The 22792-nt window shown below is 42.3% G+C and overlaps 1 protein-coding gene across 3 annotated transcripts in view; it reads right to left on the bottom strand.

Annotated features, from left to right (window-relative positions):
• Window positions 1-4939: 4939 nt before the first annotated feature.
• The window catches only part of LOC116938113 (uncharacterized), a 66163-nt gene continuing 48310 nt past the window's right edge, over window positions 4940-22792 (bottom strand). For 2 of the 3 annotated variants that reach the window (XM_032945290.2, XM_032945292.2), the window contains exons 21-25: window positions 19795-19961; window positions 14431-14563; window positions 13416-13516; window positions 9439-9547; window positions 4940-6865 (exon numbers count right to left, since the gene is read on the bottom strand). In XM_032945290.2, coding sequence (XP_032801181.2) covers window positions 6846-6865; window positions 9439-9547; window positions 13416-13516; window positions 14431-14563; window positions 19795-19961 — 530 coding nt within the window. In that variant the 3' untranslated portion in view covers window positions 4940-6845. The remainder of the gene's footprint in view (window positions 6866-9438; window positions 9548-13415; window positions 13517-14430; window positions 14564-19794; window positions 19962-22792) is intronic. The other variant, XM_032945291.2, reaches the window with a different exon arrangement.

The following is a 22792-nucleotide window of genomic DNA, read 5'->3' as shown; positions in this document are numbered from 1 at the left end:
TAAATAAATAGTGCTGCCTCTACTCTGCCGTGTCCTGGAACCCACTACACAGGCACAAATCACGATGGTAGAACTGGAACTCCCGTGTTAAATTGGCAGAGAAAAATTGGTAAGAATCCATTTTTCCAATTCTTCGCGCACAAACATTCTTAAAAAGGCCGTTGGCCAAACTTCCCCAAAAACCCTGAACTATTCTGAAAAAAAACCCATGCGACTCATTTTGAGGGTTGCATGAATATAAAAAAACATTACTTCGTGTACAATTCTGGCCTAAATGTGTCCTCTGATATAATCATCCAAGATTGTCTTTGTCCACCCAGAAGCGGAAATAGCTTTTGCAGAAATGTTAACATCTGAACAGTGTGGAAGAGTGGAGACAACGCACAAGGAAAACGGGAGCCCCTCCACTTAAATTTTTATAAATGATTTGCTTGCAACCGTTCATCCATTCATACATATTGGTTATTGTCCATAAACGACGCATTTATAAAAATGAAAATTCTCCAGGTTTGCGAGAAACAATTTGTACCTAGGGGTTCAATCATCCAAGATTACCTTTGTCCGGCAAGGGGCAGGGGTATATTAGTTTTGTACCTAAGGGGCCTCGATACTTTTGTTAGGATGCCTCATCAGAATTGCGGTACGTACTGGAAATGAATCCCAGCAACATATTCCCAGTTTTTTTTATTAACTTCAGCTGGGTGTAATTTGGGGCTTGATCCTGAAATTTCTGGGCCGATTTCGCTTAATGAACTGGCCTCAATTGCTTAGATCAGAATTGGGCCCGAACGGAAATTAACGACCAAATATGTCAATCAAAAATATCGAAGGTGGCCGGATCATTTAATTTTAAATGTAAGATCTAACAGTTGTGTTCGTAATATTGTCATGACCTTGTACTTTTTGGGGGAATTTTACTCGAAAGTATTTCTTGCAAAGACCTGCCAACTCGTGTATCATAAAAAAAGTCAATCACACTTGTTTGTATTATCAATACGAATTGTCTGTCAACTTGATTACTTGGGAGAAATCATGCCAACTTGAATGCGATCGAGTTATTTCAAGTTGGCTGTCTATAGACACGAGGTATGTTGTAACCACGCACCCAGCCAAATTAGATTCACAGCGAGTTGAATTTATTGCAAGATTAAGAATGCTATGACATGTTGACAGCTACCAAAAAACCCAGAAGTTCACTGAAATTATTGTACAGAGGCTGCTTGTGTCCCACTGTGCATAATATCCTCAACCCCAATAATCTACCATGTTCATCTCTCAAAAAATAGGGATATATTACAAACAAACAAAAAACCCTGCCGAGCTTTCCAAAGAATTCAGGAAAGGAACCAAACCTACATTATTAAATGAATGAATACGAATGTTTAAAAACTTGTAATATTTTGGAAATTTGACCTAACAAAACGGATACCACCAAATGTTAGTGTCCACATGTGGAAATGTAAAACTGATTGTAAGAGTAGATATGTTGATGGATTCCGGTCACCATGTGACCAAAACTCGGTACTCACATGAGCAGCCCAATGATGAAAATTGCCGTGGATATGTAGAATACGTCCATTTGTGCTTGTCAAAGATAGCACTGTAACCCGAGCATCGTAGCCACCACCCCTCTCAAGTTCCAGTTTACAACCATGCAATTCACTAATTTCGTTACATTCTCAAATATAAATGTAGGTGTTTATGTGAATATTTTATTATTTAAATAAACAGCATTGTGTTTACCTAACATCATTATATAATTACATTTTTAGATTAACATTTATATTAACTCGCATTCATCAGTCAGCCACAACCTATCCACTGCTGGACGAAGGCATTCACCAAGCCATCGCCATCTCTCACGGTCTTACGATGTAATGATCCGTGTTTAGTCCCCGTGCACGAACCAATTTCATTGCTCCGTCTCGTATTCTTGGGCACCGCGTCGTTAATCTCGATCGCCCGCTATCATCGCCCCGTGTGATGTCTTCTGCTCAAGCCCACTTACTATTCAGCCCACTCACTATTCAGTCAATACGATGTCCGCAACTCGTCTAAGTCCTCCACTCCAATGTTTCACTTCCTGTCTCAGTTAATTCCATGCAAAGACCTCTTCAAGCTTCCGTGCAATTGTTCAGCTTTTGGAATATTTTCCTTTGTAAATCCTCGTCACCGATCCATATACACCGATTAAAAGCCTGTATTGTCGGCACATTGGCATGTTGTTTTTAATCACGTTTTACAAAAAGTATTCAAACCTGCTCTCGTTCACCCCCATTTCATCATTTCGATTTCCGAGCTGTCCTGAAATATTCCTTATAGCGTTTAGTGAACTTGTTGAACTTTAAATTTTCTGGTTATATTTATCTGGAGCCACACTTTGTAGATTAATTTATTAAGTTCTGGTTGCATTTTTGTAGTTTCATTGCCAATGGTTGTCGTCTTTTTAAGCAAATCCGAGATGCTAAACATTTCATTCATTTATATTTATGCCTTTATTTCTCAATTCAATTTTCGGTACAAATATTCAAACGCGCTATTATCAACATTATTCTTTAAACATTTACAAGCTTTAACGAACATAGGAGTACAAATGAACTCTTGATAATCCACGATTTCTAAAATTCAACTCCCACGATCCGCGGGAATGAAGATCCTGAAATCTCAATTTTTACCGTGAATCTTTTAACCTCTTCCTGGAGCGGTCAATATCCCCAAGAAGATAATCTGCACTGAAGTGACATTTATTTGGGAGCGCAGGCACGCTTCAAATGAGCCACCATGTTTCACGGAGCCTCGCAACGCAGATATGTTTGACTCGCTGCAAGCACATCTCTCTGCGTGTTGGCAGGAAGACGGCGACACACACACAAACGGCACAGAAAAGAGACAAAGGGAGCAGCAGAGGACAGGCAGTGATGTAGACAAACGGAGCCAGAGATGAAAACGTGCAGTGACAAACGTTCCTTGAGACCGGGCTACGAAGAGACAAGCAGCGATACAAAGATGCAGAGACAAACGGAGAACGAGACACGCAAAGCGGCAAACACAAACCGACCTCCAAAGAATCAGCTGCAGACAAACGTAGTTGCAGAGGCAAATGGATATGCGGAAGACAGAGCGATGGACAGATGCAGAGATAAACGGAGGTACACTTTGTGGTATTTGTTTACATGCCACAGACTGCTTTAATTTGTTGAATCGTAAAGGAGTTTAGACATTTCAGACGCGTCTATTAGGACTCAAAACATTAACACAGACCCAAATGATAGATATTCTCCATTTGGGGTTTAAGAAAAACACGGCAAAACTCCTGTAATCCGAGTTTTTTTTTAATTGGTTTAATGTTGTTGATAGTTACGTGTCACGCTTCTGTAATGCGCATCCAGTCTAGTCCCGTGCCTCGAGAAGCTCTTAAATCGGCGATATATACCACGATCGTGCCAATCTTTTCACCGATTGGATTTTTCGCGGTATGCCGCTGATTAGAGGATCCGCCGAATGCCCCCCCGCCCCACATCACCGTTGGATGAACAGAGTTCAGCTGCATCGCGTTTACACATCGGTACAAACGACAGCCGCCCACTCCCCAGTGGCTGTGTCGCGGGAAGCAACGAAGCTTTCAATTCAACTTATCGTTTTGACATCGGATTCTGCGCTCACATGCATCGAAATCTCCAAATTCGACGTTAAAAAACAATGTTAAAGTTTCGAGAAAGATTTTGGAAAGGTGCACTTTGAAATTCAGTTCACCTGGCATTCGCATAGGGGGAAATGTCCGTTATTTAACGGGGGAGATGAAGGAATGCACTGCAGCTGCAACTTTCTTCATGCAAAGAGCCACATTTCAGTGGTGAATGAATCCTTAACAAATGTGATGTCCATGGCTTGAGGAAGTTCTATCAGTGATTCTTGGGACTCAAAAAGACAACATCCATATAGGTCTAATAATACTGCAGCGCATTCATGTCAGCAACAAAAACATTTCCTGTAAATACGAAATTTAGAATGGATGTGGTCTTGACCAGTGGTTCTCAAACTTGATGGATCCGCAGGCACATGGTCCACTCGCGTAAAATATTTCGCAGACCACCATACAGTAAAAAAAAACTACCGTGTTGTATGGGAAAAAAATATCGTATCCGAAACAGTTACGTGGACCACTTCCAATAACCATGCAGGCCGTCAGCAACTGGTCTCGTCAGGTATGCATGTAAACAATGCATTACGTTATCGACGAACAGTTCAAATTAATCGTTTCTGAATATTTAGCATTTATTTAAAGCAGACAAATTAACAATGGGTGGAACGATATATTTTTTTACAATTGGCGTAATTAAAATAGTAATGTAACTTGTGAACAAATACACTTTTAAGTCGTTGGGAACGTGTATATTTTAACTATTCCCTCCATACGCTAACGGGATTTGTAGTAACAACTTACATGTCATACATTTAAACACAGTTTGGACAGAGGAAACCATAAATTCCCCAAAATGTGTGCAAGTGAAAACATGATAATGGAATGCACCGTCTGAATTCGTGTGATTAGAAAGTGGTAAGAAAAATTATCAAACACAACAAACCGATTCTATAATGCAACCCTCGCTTCCATCCCATCTGTTTAAATGAATAACATTTGAATCAGTAATTGTTTTCATATACAGAATTTCTCTTTTAAAAATACACTTCGCAGATTATAGGAATTGACCTGGTTATACTTTTTTGGTTTATTGAAAACAGTTAAGTTTTATATTATGTAAAAATACAAACGCACCTCGATAGAACGTCAAGCGATCAAAGGACTGAATTTTTCTTGAAATCCCACAGGGGTTTATCCATACATGTTAGTTAAGGCACTGTGTAAATGTATACACCAAAACACTTGCACATGTTTTATTAGCAATGTACACAAAAGAGAAAAAGATTTCAATTCACATTGGGAAAAAAAATCATTTATTCACCAAGTTCTAAACTGCAGTTCATTATTGCTGTCATTTAAGAAAGGCGACATTAATATTGAAATTTGGTGGGAGTCCTCTGCAAATAGTGAGGATGACAGACACAACGACATGACGTCTTTGAAACCAGGGGTAGAGGGAGACCGAGGTTTATACAAAGTAGTGATAGACACACGTCAGCACACGCACACAAGCAATGATACCACACACACACACACCACCCATACCGATGCCATAATCGGTCATAAAGCTGTGCTGTCGTGACTCATGGGAAGCATTCAAACGCGGATTTACTTGCTCACTCTCTCAACATTCGCATCGTCGTTTATGCTCAAAATCAATCAAGCGCTCAATTTAACTCAGTTACACGGTCACAACTATGACGTTGGAATTGTTTTTCTCATTGTCGGTTACATTGTAATAAATGTAATGCAGCCTAGAGTACCATTGTTCTTTTGCCCCATGATCAAATATATTTTAAGTAAAATAACGTGTTCTCAACATCCAATTTTTTTTCTTGAAAATGATTCAAGTTTAAAACAAGCAATTAACAAAATACACCTGACTGCTGTTTGTGATGAACATTAAGGATCTCAATTGTCACACACAATCACACACAAGGTTTACCAGATTACTGGCCTTCCCCTTAGTTGGCACAATTACAACCACTTTAAAATTTGTGAGGGCCTGAGGGATGTATGGAATAGGGATGAACAGAATGCGTGATTGGGGTATATGAGTGGGGCACCGCATTCATCAGCAATTTACCCACCATTGCTCAAGTGTGTACAGAACAAGTAAAATACAATGCCTACATAATGCCTGTGGCACGAGTAAGGCAGAACACCGGCAAAACGATCATTCAGCAGATGTGCCCAGGTGATGCCGAGTGGTTATATCATCTCTCAGGTAGAGCAAGCAAACTCTCTGCCTCCAACCATAGTAGAATCAGACCCAGTGACGAATGTGGTGTGACACTGCTTAACGAGTCTGAATATTAAACAATATTTTAAAATCTTGACTTAAAGCTTTCGTGACTGCAGAATTCATATGCTTTGGGTCTTTCGGTAAAGTCACGTAGATAGGTTCAAATAAAATTAAAAAGAGGAGGAAAAAAGCGGGGGAAAGCTTTCTCCACCTTTTTTCCTCCCGATGACGATCGCTTGTGTTGTGATCGAAACGTCGTAGTTTTTTGTTATTTTTATTTTATTTGAACCTATCGACATGACTTTACCGAAAGACCCAAAGAATATAATATTTTAAAATGTTTGCAATGACTTTCCGTGACATGGATGTTAACGAGCCATTGTGGCCACGACCACCAATGCTGTGATGTTTCATATGATCAACGGAATAAGACGGTCACAAACAAAGGTACAACTTCGTGTCACAAGAGAACAGCAGCACTTGGTAGTAATTCGTCCAAACGGTCCGATTTTTCTGTTCCGACTGAGCTGAGCTGGCAGTACCTCTTAAAATGGATAGGCATGGGGGGGACACGGGATGTGGTGTGCATAGAGTGCAAGTGGTTAGGCACAGGAACGTGCAAGTGATTCAAGAGCAAAGCTGGTGGCACAAAAGCAGTGCACACTTGGGGCAGCAGTGTGGGGGTGAACTTGGCAGTGATTGTCTGGAAGTTTACACTGGGGTTGTGGGTGAATGTATGCGAGAAGTGGAGCAAGCTTTGGAAGGGGAAGCCAACGTGAGAAAGAAAGATTAATGGAAAATAAGGGGTCGATCAGGGCAAAAGCATCCCTCCTGTTGACCAATGACTTAATCAGTCTTCCTGAGCACACAGATAGCCACATGACCCACTGACACTCTGTCCTCTGGTCGACCCATGACGATTGTGATTCTGCCGGCCCATGCTTCCACATCAAGAGGTCACCTCTGCATCTCCATCACTGGAAAGTAACAGCAAAACGTACAATTGTTAATACATTTAATACGTGCAATATATTGTAGATTAAAGTTGCAAAATAGTGGCTGCACCAGTAACCCAATAAATGTGTTTGCACGTAAATCACTTGGAAGGTAATACACGGTGGAAGCCAACCCCAACAGGAAACATTCATCTAAAATATAAAACGGTTTATCTGAACCAGCACATTGATGCTGAATTGATGTTAATGCAGTGTGTTCAAACATCTGTTATTGTTTAATTATGAGCACCATTTTTTTAATACTTTCATTCTAAAATACTCTCCCATTACATTATACGTTTGTAATTCTTTCCAACAGTTGACATAGAGGAGTAATGTTTAATCTCTCTCATTTCTCATCATGTGTTGTCCTTTTCTTAGGATCCTCTATGTACATTTTATAGATTCCATTTTTTAAGTTGCATATATACACCCCCCCACTGAATAGTGGTGGTGGTGGAGCAATGATGCATAAGTTAGCACACTGCTAAGAACTCACCAAAATGAGTTTGATTCTTAGCTACAGCTAAAATTGTTGGAAAGTGATAAATTCACTGATCTTGAGCCCCCTTGCACCAAACTGCACAGACCAGCATGGTGTAGCATGGGAAAAAAAAACTTGGACAGAAATGGCAAGATGATGCCTTCATTCAGCAGCGCATTAATACAATTCTGTAAATTAATATAAACTTACTGGAATAATGGTATATATGCCCATTGCAGATGTACCAGTACATTGCATGCATAGCATATATGTGCAATGTAATGTTTGATTTCTTAATCTCACTGTGCATTGTTCAATTAATTATCGATGTCCAGCATCGAACGGGGACAATTTCTCATGGTGAATAAAAGCAAAAATGTACAGCGTTATATATATTCACACCTCCGATTAGCATGTTTGGCTACGTATGGTGTGAAATAAGTTCAACATATATACATATGTAACACACACACGTGTGTGCACAGCTTTGATGCTATCCCTTAATTGTGGCCAAATAAAATGCAGCCTCCTCTAATTTTTGCAGGAAGGAGGCCCTGGGATTTTGTCAGCACTGAATATTTGCTGGTTTATTCCAGGATGTTTCTGTTATGCGTTGTCGCTTTAAGATGGTCTGTGTTCAAATTTTGTTTGTTGCGGTTGCACCCGACTTAAGAGCCGCATGGCTCACAGGGCTATACCTAATAAATGGAACTTGAAAACTTGAATGTAGACAGTGGCATGTGAGGTGTGGAAAAACCACATTGGCTCAAACTTCGATGGAGTGCAGCACTGTCCGAGTTAGTAAAATTGTGCACTCGTGTGCATTCGCATGAAAATGAGTGCATTTTTTTTTTGTTCTAACCATGTGTACAATTCTAACACTAATTACATCTGTGAGTGGGTGTGCTCCCTAAGGAGGCTTCCACCAGTATCTCCCTCCTTTAAAGCCACTTGTCTGTCACTGTGAATTAGACTGTGCAGTATCCACTGAAGCACGCCTGCCAATGACCAGTGTTATGTAGTCATAATGCCACATGCGCGACTAAGTATTTGTGCAAAATAAGCATGTACAACATAATCATGCACAGCGGTGAAATGTTTAGTCAGTGGTTCCTATCTGGGATTCCCCTGTTAAAAGAGTCTCATCTGCAAGTATGAAACATTTGCAACTGTTCACTTAAAAGGAGTAGGCAATTATATTAAAGGATACTAAAGCTTCAGCGCATCATATAAATATATGGCCAAAGTAAAATGATATCTTTTAAGCCAACATTTGTGTGCACTTGTGTGCATCAGTGCATGTCAAATATTCCCCATTTAGCTTCAAGGATTATTAGGACAAGCACTGTTGGGCGAGTACCTATGAAACTAACTATTTTATTTTACCAGGTAAGGCCCAATGAGCGATACGGCTCTTTTTCAGAAGCGACCTGGCAACAAATGATAGTTCAAAGGAAGTGGTTTATAACGTGGAGATTCATAGCAGCAAAATACTCCAAAAGCATGTTTCTCAATGTGGAGGGAAAACACGGAGAAAGATCCATAGAAAAATCCATGCGAACATGGGGAGAACATGCAACATACAAATATACAGGCATCAAGGTGGGGGATTGAACCTGCGCACTCCTGTATACCAGACGAGGTAGTTAACATCTCACCACCGTGCCACCACCCCTTTAAGGCTGCTGGCATGGCACTTCAGCAGGCAGTGGCTAGCACAATATCTGGCCGCAATTTATTTCAGTGCTGATCATACGTCAGCCAAGTCAACCTCGAAGTGACCCACGGGAAGTTGAGTTTTAGATGTCAATTCACACCATATCCTTATGTTATGTACACCAGACTTAGATGCTCACTAATAACTTAGTCCCAGCAGCCTATAAGGCGTATTATGACTTTTGCCATGGCATGTTTTGCATGTGTGTAATACTTTTGAGCAGTTCATATGTTTATTTAGAACTGCTTTTTGTGTTCAGTTTTTTGTCCTACCCCGCAACCTCAGATTAGCACGGCTGGCTACGTACGGTGCGAAAGAAGTTCAACATACTTGTTCTAAGTTGGAATAACTCACTATGTGGTTGGATGTGGGATTGAGAGTGAAGACGTTCAGGTGGCGCGAGCGGGGGCTGCCGCGCCCCCTTTTTCCCACGCCCCTTGCGTTTCCCAGTCTTTGTCTGCTCCTACGAAAAAAGAGTGAACAGCGCTGAAACGACACATCGATGCGATCGTGTGGCATATTCTCAAGCGCAGAGCAAACACATGGCAGAGTACTCAGAGTCTACCTAGTTCTCATCAAGTCTCTATTTAGCAGGCACTGGAACCTATTACATTGTTGTGGTAGAAAGCAAACAGTGGATAAGGGAGGCAATGGTGCTTTAGCACAAACGTACTCACGAAAGGGATACCTACGGACACCAAATACCAACGCATGCTGTTCTGATATTGTAATTACAGTACACTCACCATTGTGCCGTGCCGACACACAATTGTATAAAGATAGATGCATATATACACACACACACACTCTCATACACGAAAGAACATAAAAAAATAGAGACATGCAATCATGCACATACATGTCTTAATGATGAAGGTTAATGGAATCAAGGTAAAAAAGTGCTTCCGACTCATATTTCCAAGCAATAAACATTCCCTTATCTCTGAAAAACAATATTCTGACACCTCTATCTCATGTCGACACTTCTATGACATTGCTAGGAGCCTTTACTATGGCTTCCTAAATGATTCAGTGGATGTTTTTTCTGCAGCATGGCCAGCAGGCTATTCTAAGCTTCTGCAACTCAACTGCCTCAACCTCCCTGCTGTGCTCACTATTGCGCTGTTTTAATGCACAGCCTTCAGACCAAATCGGCTATCTGAAATAACCTATCTTTGTCAACGAAATTAAGTCCCTGTACATAAAACTAAATCCCCAACTGTACAGTTTCAGTCTCATTAGCTGAGATGACAAGTTCAGTATCCACCTAATCTGCAGTTATAACTCGACAAACTAAATCCTGGTTATCACTGTCACAATCCCTCTGCTGAAACCGCTAAACCCCGCCTTCATCGTTGGACAATCACGAGAGAATGTGGCATTTCCCAAGCTGTCTTAATACAAGCTTAATTTAGGGACAAAATAATTTCCCTGCGGTTAAATATCGACCCCTCTTGTTCTGTAGCTCACAATTAGATTTATCTAATTGTCTGTGACCTTGCACTGCCTGGGAATTTTTATTGAGTCATTCACTGACAGAACACCCCCAATGCTTTTAAAATGCCACCGACTGCAGTAATGTTCCTCTCTTCCTCTCTAAATGCAACCTATCATGCTCATCAACAAGCAACACTCCATTTACTACAGATCATTGTCTTTTCCGCTATTGTGATCATTTCGTTAAACAAGAGTAATTTCATTGATCTGATTCAGCTTAATAGCATGGGAACCCATGCTCTGCCATGTGATAAATACATTATCAATGTGTTTTTGAATAACCTTTTGAAAAGTCAACAGTGGTCGAGCAAATGGCATTTTCAACACTGCTTCAGGGCCACCAATGTATGCTAAATGTACAATTGTCAGTTTGAGCGGACATATACGTTGTGATTGTTTAAAAACGACACAATGGTCGATCAGAAGTTGCATAAAGCATGAAGATCAGTCGACCAGCATTTTTTTAAACGACCCTCCACAACACACTATATTTTTCCTGATGATATTTCCCCACTGTGTTTTCACAATTCGGGCCGAAATCAGAGGTGTAAACTGTGCCGAGGTGAGCATGGTGAGACGACACAGCAACCTGTTCTAGAGTATTGGGAAATTTCGTTTACCATCTACGTTTGTACCGTTGGTTTAGGTTAAAGCAGCGACTGCCACCTGAACAACCCTGTGAATCCAGTCTCTTCAATCCTCCCAATCATGTCGACCAATTAATTGCATGTTGCCCCATTTGCTCACTCATGCTAGACCTGTGAATGACATTGACGGTGGGGATCAACTTCATTTTTTGTAGCATATATGATTATTTTGTATAATAATTATAATATTCCGCATTAAATTCAACATTCTGCTTTATGCAGTGTCTTGTGTATTGAGTTCCTCTGACCACTTCTACACCACAAGCTCCTTAGAATGCACGTAAGAGCACGTTTAAATATGGCTACCGCCGCCCCTTAGTCATCTGCCAGTGACGAACATGCACTCGTAAACATATTGTGGATAGCAAGGTCATGCAGACCCTTTACAAAGTCCATGGCGATTACGAGAAAATGTGTTCAATTATTATGTCAAGATTTGTTATTAAGGTCATAGGGTTCCTTTAATTGTGAAAGCTTTTTTTTAATGCTCTCCCAAGGCTGTTTGATTTATCATATTTTAATATCCCCTGGAATACATCTGTGATGGTCTTGTTGGACGGTATTCCATTAACTTGCACGCGTTGCCCATCTTGAACTGTTCTCCTGCTTGCACGCCATCCTTTGTAAAGACTTTTTCGGCCAGCATCTTCAATCCCCTTGAAAATGTAAGACCAAATTACTTTTCCCGGGGTTTGCCCCTAATCCAAGGCTCATAAAGCTCTCTGCAGAGCCTTGAAATTGGCCTGTCTTACGTCAGAGCTCAACAGTAAGTTTTTTTTCCCTTAAGCCTTGCACTATGTAGTTAAATTATTTTTAAGTTGTGCTACAATTGCTAGAACGTAGCTTATCTCTCCATAACTGGATTGCTGACCATTTCTCAGCGAAGCAATGAATGCAAATGGTGACCCCACACAATAATCCCCCCGATATTATAAAAGGGGAAAAACTTATCTGAATAAAACTATGAATGTATATGTGTGTTTCATTCAATGCTGGATTCAACCATACAAAAATCATAACCTGGAGGATTGAGGTACATTACATTTTTTTGTTAAAGCTACCCCTTTTCCAAGCCAACAATGTAGACACCACACCTTGGCTACCTCTGCGCGGCCAACACCACCCCCGTCATTAATTCACCCAGTATCTGCTAAAGGTCAACTATCAGATATTCAGAATCAGAATATTTAATTATCCGGGAGGAATCCAATGAGCTATAAAGCTCTTTTTCAGAGATGTCCAGGAGGGGCGGGTAAGAACGTTACAATAATTCAAATGGCCCAAACATACAAATAAAACGAAACCATCCCCATCCTACCAGGCAAAGTCCACTGAGTTAACTTATTTTTCAGAAGCTCAAGTGGCCCATCATTTGGACATTTATAGCACCAAAAATTATCTAAACAATGTCAATGCATGTTTCTAGATTGTGATATAAACACGTACGCTTTTGCGACCAATATCATCCATAATTTAGTTTTTTTGTATTAGATCGCGTAACTATAAATGATTAGTACTCAATATTTATCTTAACCCTTACGTTCGAGCTTGGATGGTTAAATTGTTATATTCTTGGTTCTTTCGGTAAAGTCACGTATAAATGTGTCGTTAAACCCACCACCACCACCACCCGACAGCCAATTTGTATGCTGTACTAATAACGAATTGGCATGTTCTGTTCACGTGTCAAATCTTATTAACTGGCTGTGTCGGGTGGTGGTGGGTTTAACGACATGTTTATATTTACGCGATCTAACCCGAAAAAAACCTACATTATATATTTTGCGTGGGTGAATTATAGATACACCACCTTTGAACTTTTATTTCAGGCAGCATCTTGCCCATTGCATGCCTCACATTTAAGTGTATGAGCTCGCACACTATTACTTTGCTGTGTTCATATACATACACAACAACAATTTAACCTTCTGATTTAAAGCTTTCGTGACTGCAGTGATTCATATTCTTGGTTCTTTCGGTAAAGTCACGTTTCCCCTTCAACGTGACTTTACCGAAAGAACCAAGAATATAACAATTCAACCATCCGAGCTCGAACATAAGGGTTAAGATAAATATTGAGTACCAATCAATTTGGAGTGTTCTCTTGATATCCTGTTCCCAAACCGCTTGGACAAGTCTCGCACACTCCGCAAGAGTAAACAGCCTCATGTCAAGTTGTGCTCTCACCGTCCCACCCACGAGTGCGGACGCAAGCGCGTGCGGGTACCCATTGGGGACATCGGAGGTCGCCACGCCCACAGCCAGCCGGTGGTCAAGGCCTGTGTTACCTGAAACACAGCGCAAAGCGGTCTCTTGACTCGTCTCTTCACGTTTCCGTTTCGGTTTTTCAGTTTCATTTATCAGGTGTGACCCTGTGAGCCACGCAGCTCTTGACTCGGGTGCAACCGCAACAAACACAAACATGAACAAAGAAACATCTTAGAGTGACTACACGCAACAGAAAAATCCAGGAAAAAAACAGCAAAGTCTTCCAGAAAAAACACCGTATTTCAACGCTGTATGCAAAAATCCCAGTGGGATGCAAGTCGTTGGCTATTGCCAATTCACTGCCGGAAGGTAGGATCATCTCCATGCCATCTGCACTGTCACCAGCGTTTTGCAGCCACAAATTTATATTAACTTGCAAAGTGAGCTGAAATGTAATTACTCCATCTCCCTCCTGATTGTTCCCTCCCCGAATGGAGGCTATAATTCTCTTCTTTTAACTGCTGTTTTGTTTCCTGGTTTTTTTCTTGTCACTTGCCAGTGCATTGTCCCATCTACTCCCACACGTTTTCACCAGCAGTGCATCACACAAGACCCAAACTGGCAGAAATGAAAAGCAATAAAACTGCGGGTTGCCCCAATGGAGAGCGGGGTACAACAGTAACCGCACCATTACAAATGAGCCAAGAATATGTTTGTGTGTAACGTGCGTGAAGTCACTCCACGTCGACCAGCCCCGTTCATTAATAATCATGAACAGGTGGGGTCTTCCACATGGACCCCCCCCCCCCCCCCGGTAATAATCATGAGCTGATGCACGAGGATACTCAAGAGCGCAATGGTCGGCTAAAGGATACGTGCGCGCAGATTTTTCAGAATTGTGGGAGGACTCGCAGCTACCTAGGATAGGACAGGCACATGTGCCGGGGGAACGTAAGACACCAATCACACAACAGAGGGTGTGGGGGATGCTCACCGTGACCCGAGTGCAGAGCGGCACTGCTGTACTGCTGCGGGTACCAGGGTGGGGGCGGCCGAGCGGGCGGGCCGTCAGTCCGTGCGTGCTGTGTGGGCGCGCATGCCTCCTGCAGCTGGGACCCCCCGGGCACCTGCAGATGGGGGAGAGGGGGGGGAGTCGCAGTAGGGCTTGACGCATCAAACGGTCTCTTTAATGTCCAACGCTTTCTTTCAAGATGAGGGGTCCCAACTGCCTTGACACTCTCATCATTTCTAAGCCTCAAAACCTGTGATCTTGTTTGATTTCATTCTTGTTTTTAACTGTAGATGGGTGAGTAAAGACAGGAACAGAACTGTGTTTTCTGTACTTGGGTCACCTCATTGTAGATACCTACTGCTTAGAAACGGCACCAAGAATGGTGACAAATAAATCTGTACATTAATAACATTTTTATGACTGATGAATACAAAACTTCCCAGACTTGAGCGATAATTGCAGTTCCTATTATAATATACAATTAACTCCATTCAATTCTGCATTTCCATTAATTGAAACACTGAATGTATTCCTGCGTGTTGTATGCTATACTCAGCGACCCGAGTTCGATTCCCGCTCATGGCCAACACCAGTGACGATTATTTGAACCGGTCCTGGGCCACCCCTAGTAGACTCAGCCTCAAATGAATACCTGGTGTGGTGTGTAGTAAACATCGTCACTAGGGAGACAAAGGCGGCCAGGCGTGGTGTGTTGGCCACCCACCATAGGTGCTCACTAACAGCACTTGCTCCAACAGTATGTTAAGGCTATACGGGGGATCTTTGTCTTGTACGCACAGTCGATTTTTACTTCATTTTTTACGTCTATAATATTTCCTGGCTTTTTTTTAGTATAACAAATGTCAGGTTTTTGCTGTTTTATGAATATTTGAGTTACCTACTTCAGTTTCATTTGGTTTCCTTAATTTTCAGTTCCATTTCGGAGATGATTAACTCAAATACCGCTGGCAGAAAGTCAACACCTTCGAGGGAGCGCAGTCACTATTGCAAGTAGCACAGGATCACTGGAGAGCTTCAGCATACAGGCTCAATTAATCGTTCACTTTTTACAGCCCGTGAAAAAAAGAGCTACACCACATTTGTCAATTTCTGGCATCTTTAGTCATGTTCACGGATTTTAAGGAGCGAGGTGTAAAAATGACAAACGCCCCACTGCCGCTGTTATCCTTTCAATGCCGTGATTGCAGATTTTTGTTTATGGCCGTAAAATCAATAAAACAACGGCTGTGGTATTCATCACGCGAGACATGTCGACCCACATTAAATCCATTTGCAGTTTATCCGGAAATTGCATGCCTTACCTGAGCCAATTTTGGAAAAAAATGTATAGGCACAATAACCATCCAGTTTTGAAATTAATATATAATTTATAATATGAATTAGATTAATAATAACCTGGCCTTTAAATACAACCTAGCCATATATGAGTACCGCACTTATTTTTAGGTTTTAATAAACATGCCATTAGATAGGTTATACTGGATTAATATAACAAGGCACTACGAGTCATCATACGGCACTGAGATGGAAAATTAAGTGAGTTACAATGTACTGCTGTGATACTGATCGGCGTTGTGTAGAAAAAAACATTGTTTATATCACATTACAGGACAGATCAACATCACGGTGCCGAATACATTTTCAAAGTAGGTCAGATCACGATGCAAACACAGTGACAATAACTATGTCGGAGCAGCCAGCGCTGAAGGGTAATAAGTGTGAAATGCAAGCTGGGAGGTTTTTAATAAGCTACAGCAATTTATCGATGTTTGAGAATCAACACCTGGCCTTGAACTGTTCATCTCCATGGTGCTGAAAGAACCAAAGAGTAATTCCTGCAGTCACAAAAGTTTCAAATCAAGTTTCCAGGCTCTACAGTTAACCATTAAAATGTGATGCACATACCCAAAATGTTCCAGGAGTTCACAATTAGACTCGATGCAGTGCATTAACTCTTCATTACTCTTGAGTTTTTGTGAGGATGGTTGTCGTAGGTCAAAATTAAATAACTGAATCAAAATTACATTAAAATGTTACAAAATGCAACACAGGTATTAAAATGAACTAAAACATGAATGAAATCTTCAAATTATGTATAACTGGATTAATGCTTATTATGTGAGAGAATAAACTTAATTTGAATGTACTGTGTTTGGCTCTTAATAATGGAGTTCACTATCCTGAGATGCAAAGGGAAGGGATGCCAACCACTTTTCCATGTGCACGTTGCATCATCTAATGTGTGGCAAATCCACACAAGGAAAATACTTTGAAAATCTGCTAAATGTAAAGATTTCATTTTAGTAAGTGGAAAATCGAAACGAATGATAGCAATACACATAAAAGGTTTTTGGGTTAGATCGCGTTAGCAATTCTTCCAAACACAGTTATTAGCGGTGGCAGAGCATGCTTGCAAACAAGGACATTCGATTTATTTTGATAACGTTGAAGTGTTATGCAGAACTAATTATTACTGGGCAAGATTAGATAGAGAATCAATTGAAATCGAGATGAATTCAAATAATTTAAATCGCTGTGATAGCTTTAGACTCAACGCAGCCTGGAAGCGTATTATTAAGTAATACACAACACATATTACAATTCCTTACAGGTGAGTCACATGCTAAGTGGCTGATTACTGATCTATTACATAATTGCAAACACCCCCACCCCTGGATCTCGAATCCTGATGGAGTTCAACAACGATGACGTCATCCTGCACGATTTAAGACCGGAAGCAGGTGGATGGCTTCACTATTCTGGCAAATCGCCCGAAGATGCTGGATGCAATTTCCAGCGAAACGGCGTACTCAAATTGTAAATGTTGTGGATCCACTCTTCAACACACCGGTGGGCTAAAGTAGTGAACTATGTCTTTTGTGAACGTGACACATTTTTTACTGATTGGCCGTGTCAAGCGGTGGTAGGGGTGCGACACATTTATGAATAACGCGATCTAACCCAAAAGCCTTTATTATGAATAATACTGGTCGCGAACGCATACGTGTTAAACTGATAGCAATAAAACAAGAAATAGCACAGGGGGCACCAAGACAGGAATATGAATAGGGAAGGTTGGCTCCTTCCTGGGGATTCAGGCAACCACAGGCCTTTGCATAAAGAGCCTCAGAAAAGGTTTTGCATGCTTACAGCCTGTCAGCCACAAGAGAGGGGGGGAGAGTGTCTGGTTAATTAACATCGCGATAACAAATACCTGCCACCGATTAACCTGCTGGTGCCCTCCCCCCACCCCCACTGGGAAGGCAGACTGAAGAATGTACTTTATCACAGCGGCTTCCCAGTGTGTCATCAGCGGCCCTTCGATGCGCCACTATACTGACCCGTCACAAGGCACCGATAAGCCATTGTGGATTGTGTATGTAGCAATACACAATCCACAATGGAATTTTTTGCAAACGCACCGGAAGTATTTGCCACCGCGCCAGTGACATTATTTCCATGTAATAAAAAATCACAATCTCTTGCCAGCATAAAAATTGGTAATTTCTGCCATCACATGAGTGATTACTAATAACCAGCCTTGCACCACATCGCATAGCTATTATGCAACTTATTAACAACCACGCTGCAACTGGCAGGGTCGACAAGGAGTCGACGCTACCTAGGATTCAAGTCGATGGCTGGCGAGGCGAGCCCTTGCCAAGGCATGCACGCATGCTGCATCCCGGGCCAGGGGTAATCGTCGTGTGCCCCCCACTACGTGGCCCACCCGCAAGCAGAGGTCGTGCTGCGCTGCCGTTGGATACTCGTATTCATCAAGCTACTCCTCATTTCCATGTAGCTCGGTACCGCGGCTCCCCCCCCCCACCCCCCCCCCCCCGAGTCAACACGAAGCACAATGGTGCTGCACGTTAAAAAGTGCGGCACAATACATCTCTCGCACATCACTTTTTTCGTTTTATCTCCCGTGAAACAGAGGAGCACGGTGGGACAGAAACACGCGTACCAGACTCTGGTAAACTTGGCTGCAGGCAGGCTATTACACATTCAAATGAATATGGGGATATAGGAAGCAAAATAACGTTGGATTGTATTACTAGAAGCTAAGTTGCGATGCAGAAAGTGTTTATTAGGGCTTATGGTTTTTAGATGATTAGTTATCATTCACGAGTAAGAGTTTATTTCTGAGACGTTATAAAGGAATGAGAATTACAGGTCATAGGATATCAGTGTTCATGGGGTAATGGATAGGGTGCATGACCAAGGGTTATGAGTTTAAATGAACACCTGCTGTTGTGTGTGTGCATAATGAAACAGGTTGGCCAGCGTTCCCTGAACTCCACTGTGCATGCCCCCCACCACAATCCAGGTTTCATCAGATGCCTGCAACAAAGAGTGACTTCATTTGAACTGCAAGAGGGAACACTGGTGAAGATGTGAAACTTGATCCATGCCAGGGACATGAGGAATTCATTCTTCAAATTGTATCCCCGCTCAAACGAATGTAGGGTGCCTCTCGTATCGCTGTTGGTGGTCATTAGGCAGTGATGAAATATCCATATTGTATAACTAGGGGTTGGTCGGGGGCACCTATGGCGCCCCTCAACCATTTACAGCCTTCGGCCAAGAAAGTCACAAAAAAATTACACACGAACGACACATTCACGCAAGCACCCAATGCTCCGTTTTGAAGTTTTAAAATGAAACATCTTTGAATTGTATTATTTTTAATTAGATAATTGGATTTCTTCATGAAAATTTTTTTTCATTTTACATCTGGAAGACTTAATTGAAAAGGATATTTCGTGTGAATTTTCTCCCGTCGTTAAGCAGATGGCCTTGCTGGGGGTTCGGTTCTATGCGGACTTTCACCTGTTTGGGATTGCGGGATCGAGATAAGGCGACAGAGCTGGCCGTGCGAGAAGACCGCCGTCTGCAGATCGATTCCAACGTAATCGAACGTCTGTCCCTGCGCCTCCGTCGTTCATGCAGGGGGTGCGTAGGTTTGCAGCGCCCCCTGCATGAAAACGACGGAAAGTGCAGCGTTCATCACAGATAGATAAAGTTGTGCGCTTATACAAGAGTATGGCAGGGGGCAGTATTTCCAAGAAATACTGTTATCCTCCTAACCTTAAGACTCTTCTTCATATCTACTCCATGGTCAACTCCCAAATGGGTTTTGACCTCAAGGTTTGAACTGCAAGATGAGCATTCTCACCACAGCATCACCTAAATCGGCTTAGGGGTTAGGTCTTGTGTAAGGTTTTCCCAGGCCAGAAGTTAGACCTTGGGAATAAGAGTGCAGGGATTTTATACATGCAGGGTGAGGGGTGGTGATGGGCACACTAGGGGCTGCACACACACCTGGGATGAGACTTTATCTGCACTGTACATCAAGGACATCTCCCAGCCGGAGCTGCCACCTCCTCGTCTGCTTCCCCTCTCCGCAGACGCCGGTGGGGAGATGTTGAGCTGATGCATGGCCCCCTCTGCCTCCCCTGCAATGGGACATCCACCTGGACCCAGCATTCCTGTATTTCCACAATCACATACACGCAGACACATACAGATGAACAAAAAGGTGATTTAAAAACCCGATACAAAACATATACAATGGTCACAGCGCAAACAAAGAAGCGGACGTGTGCTTGTGCAACATGAACTCCCACTAGGCGTCGAGCTATGAATGCATCTTGATTTGCGGTAAACTTTCCTTTTCAGGAAGGAGGCCACAGTCTATGATAGGTGTTGCAATAATTATTGTTTAGTTGTTGCAATAATTATTGCAACACCTAAACATTATTTTTTTTGGCTAACATTTGTTTTGGCAAAACAATCAACCAGTAATGCAGGTAAAGAAGGCTATCTAAATTAGGGTTTGGCTGTGTTCTTATACAGGTTCTTAAGGCAAGCCACAACAGCATGATGGGGGGGGAGCAATCTTAAAGCTCCTGAAAGGTTAAGGAGCATATTAAATATGCTGAAATTAGCAAAAATAACCCCCGAAGGATTCTAGAACACTTGGGGTACAAAAGGATGTGGACATAACACACTGCTTGTCCCATCTTTGAACACTGCTCCAAAGTAATAAAAATCCATGTGTTGTGCAAGTCAGCATAGACGCCCATTCTAAGGGATGATATAATAGAAATAACTATTTTGTTTGTTCGATTTTTTTTCCTACCTCTAAGCAAATATATCTACGCAATGTGAATGCAAAACATTGCTTATGTATAGCTGTTGTTCTTTGACCAGACATTTCTTAGATCAGCAATTATACACACACACAAATGCAAGACACACCGTGACCAAGGGATCTTGCACCCAAATCACCATTGATGGGTTTCAAATACTCAGGATGGCTGTTAACCGATCTCCATGGCAACACACAGCAACAGGAAATTACCATTTAATTGGGAGGCATCCACGCGTGACGATGCCCTCCCCCCACCACCACCCCAGCACCCTCCTCACGTCCCCATTGCCCCCCCCCCCGCCCGGCAAAACCAGTGGTGTTTGCAGCAACAACAACAAAGGGCTTGCATCTAGCGTGACGATTACCGCTCAACTCTGGTGCCACTCCGGCTGCTGATGCCAATTAGCAAGCATTCGAGCACAAAATAAAAAGTGACTCCCATAAAAGAAAAATAACTGATAAACAAATAAATTAAACATGCAAGAGGAGGCAGTGACGATCTTAAGTGCAGCTCAAAGCGGCCCTTGATTTCAGAGGGCAGTGCACGAAAGAGAGGCACAATCTAAGGCGACACCACCATTGGTGAATATCAACTAGAACGCTGTATGGACAAATCCTATTTTCGACAGATGAACAAACGTCAGTTATAAAAACACGCAAATATTGAGGGGGCAGAAATACAGAATGAATAAATGTGGCACACACAAATGCCAGAGCCGTCGTTTGGCCGGGTGCATTTACACATGTCCACACGCGCAAAGTATCACGCGGTGTTTTTACTGGGGCATTTAAAGAGGGCGGGCCATCGTTAAACATGCGATGTCAGGCAGTCACTGCTCGATAGACAATCGATGGCGGGAACGTCACCGCAGCCGCTCAACGATGGCGCTTTTTCCGGAACGTCACAAGTCGCTCAATGGTGGTGCTTTGTGCATCAGGTGAGGTGACTGGCAAAGTGCAGCTCATGTGAAACAAGCCACTTCCAAAAGCAATTTCAAAAAGTGCCACGCTCCATGCTAACCATGCGGAATAAGCGCATAATAACGGTCAATTACTAAATTATGATGTTAGACAGTGCGCGGTTAGTCTGTGCACTGTTCGAAAATACCGTGGAAAATTGTTAGGAAATTACACAGTCGGCGTTGCAACCTTAAATCGTTCAATTTTAAGGAACAGAATCCGAGTGGCTGAATGCTCTTTAAGTTGTCGCAGTGCATGCGTGCGTGCAGCCATGCCAAATTGAGGAATAGACGTACGTACATGTGTATGCACGTACGTACACTAAAACATAGATACCTACATACATTATGCACAAACCAACAACAACAAAACAGATTTCCCATTTAGTCTCAAGAGACTCTGAAGTGAGTGCTGTTAACAAGCACCTATTAGGTTTAATAAGGCACATGTTGGGGGACTCTGCCGAGCATCATGCCGAGACACATTTGTATCTCGATTAAAAACATCCCCTCTGCCAAGTTGCCACATGGGTGGCCTAAGTTAGACACATTTCACTTTTATGCATGGCCATCAATTGAACTCAGGTTGTGGAGCCATCAGAGCACTTCCACTAACCCACTGTGCCATCACGCCTCGGAGCAGACACGCTCGTACATTTTAATTCAAGCACACAGCCTCGGCGAGCTCAAGCACACACTTGTTCACACATCTATTGCATTTGGCCTTATGCAAGCTGGATAAAGCACAACGACCAAGACCCAACCGCTCCCCGACTGACGTTATGACCACTTTTGCGTGTGCACAAGGAACCAAATACAATCAGCAAGAGGCAGGATTGTGCGTGCTTACATCTTCCGCCTCTCACAGAATGAACATAACAACCCTGGCTTAGACCGCCCTTCCAATCCCCTCCTGCCCTTTCTGGACCCGCTCGTTTCATCATACATCCCTACCCTTTCATTACCGCTCAATTAGCTCAAGTGCGCGGCACTGAGCATGAAATAATAGCGGTCTAAGAATAACCCTGTTGTTGAACTCGTTAACATCCTGCGGAGTCCCGATGTATCCAAGAGCAACGGATGTCCCCGAGGACCAATCATTACCAGAATAAGTAATTGCCGCGTTAGCACCCTAGGAAGGGGAAAAATATCAATGCCATTTTCGGCAGTAACACAAATTAGCCAAAAAAGCTATGCCATCTGGGCT

The sequence above is a fragment of the Petromyzon marinus genome, chromosome 4 (assembly GCF_048934315.1).
Source record: "Petromyzon marinus isolate PM22_M1 ecotype Great Lakes invasive population chromosome 4, UKy_Petmar_22M1.pri1.0, whole genome shotgun sequence".
Lineage (NCBI taxonomy): Eukaryota > Metazoa > Chordata > Hyperoartia > Petromyzontiformes > Petromyzontidae > Petromyzon > Petromyzon marinus.
This window is presented reverse-complemented; position numbering and strand designations above follow the sequence as displayed.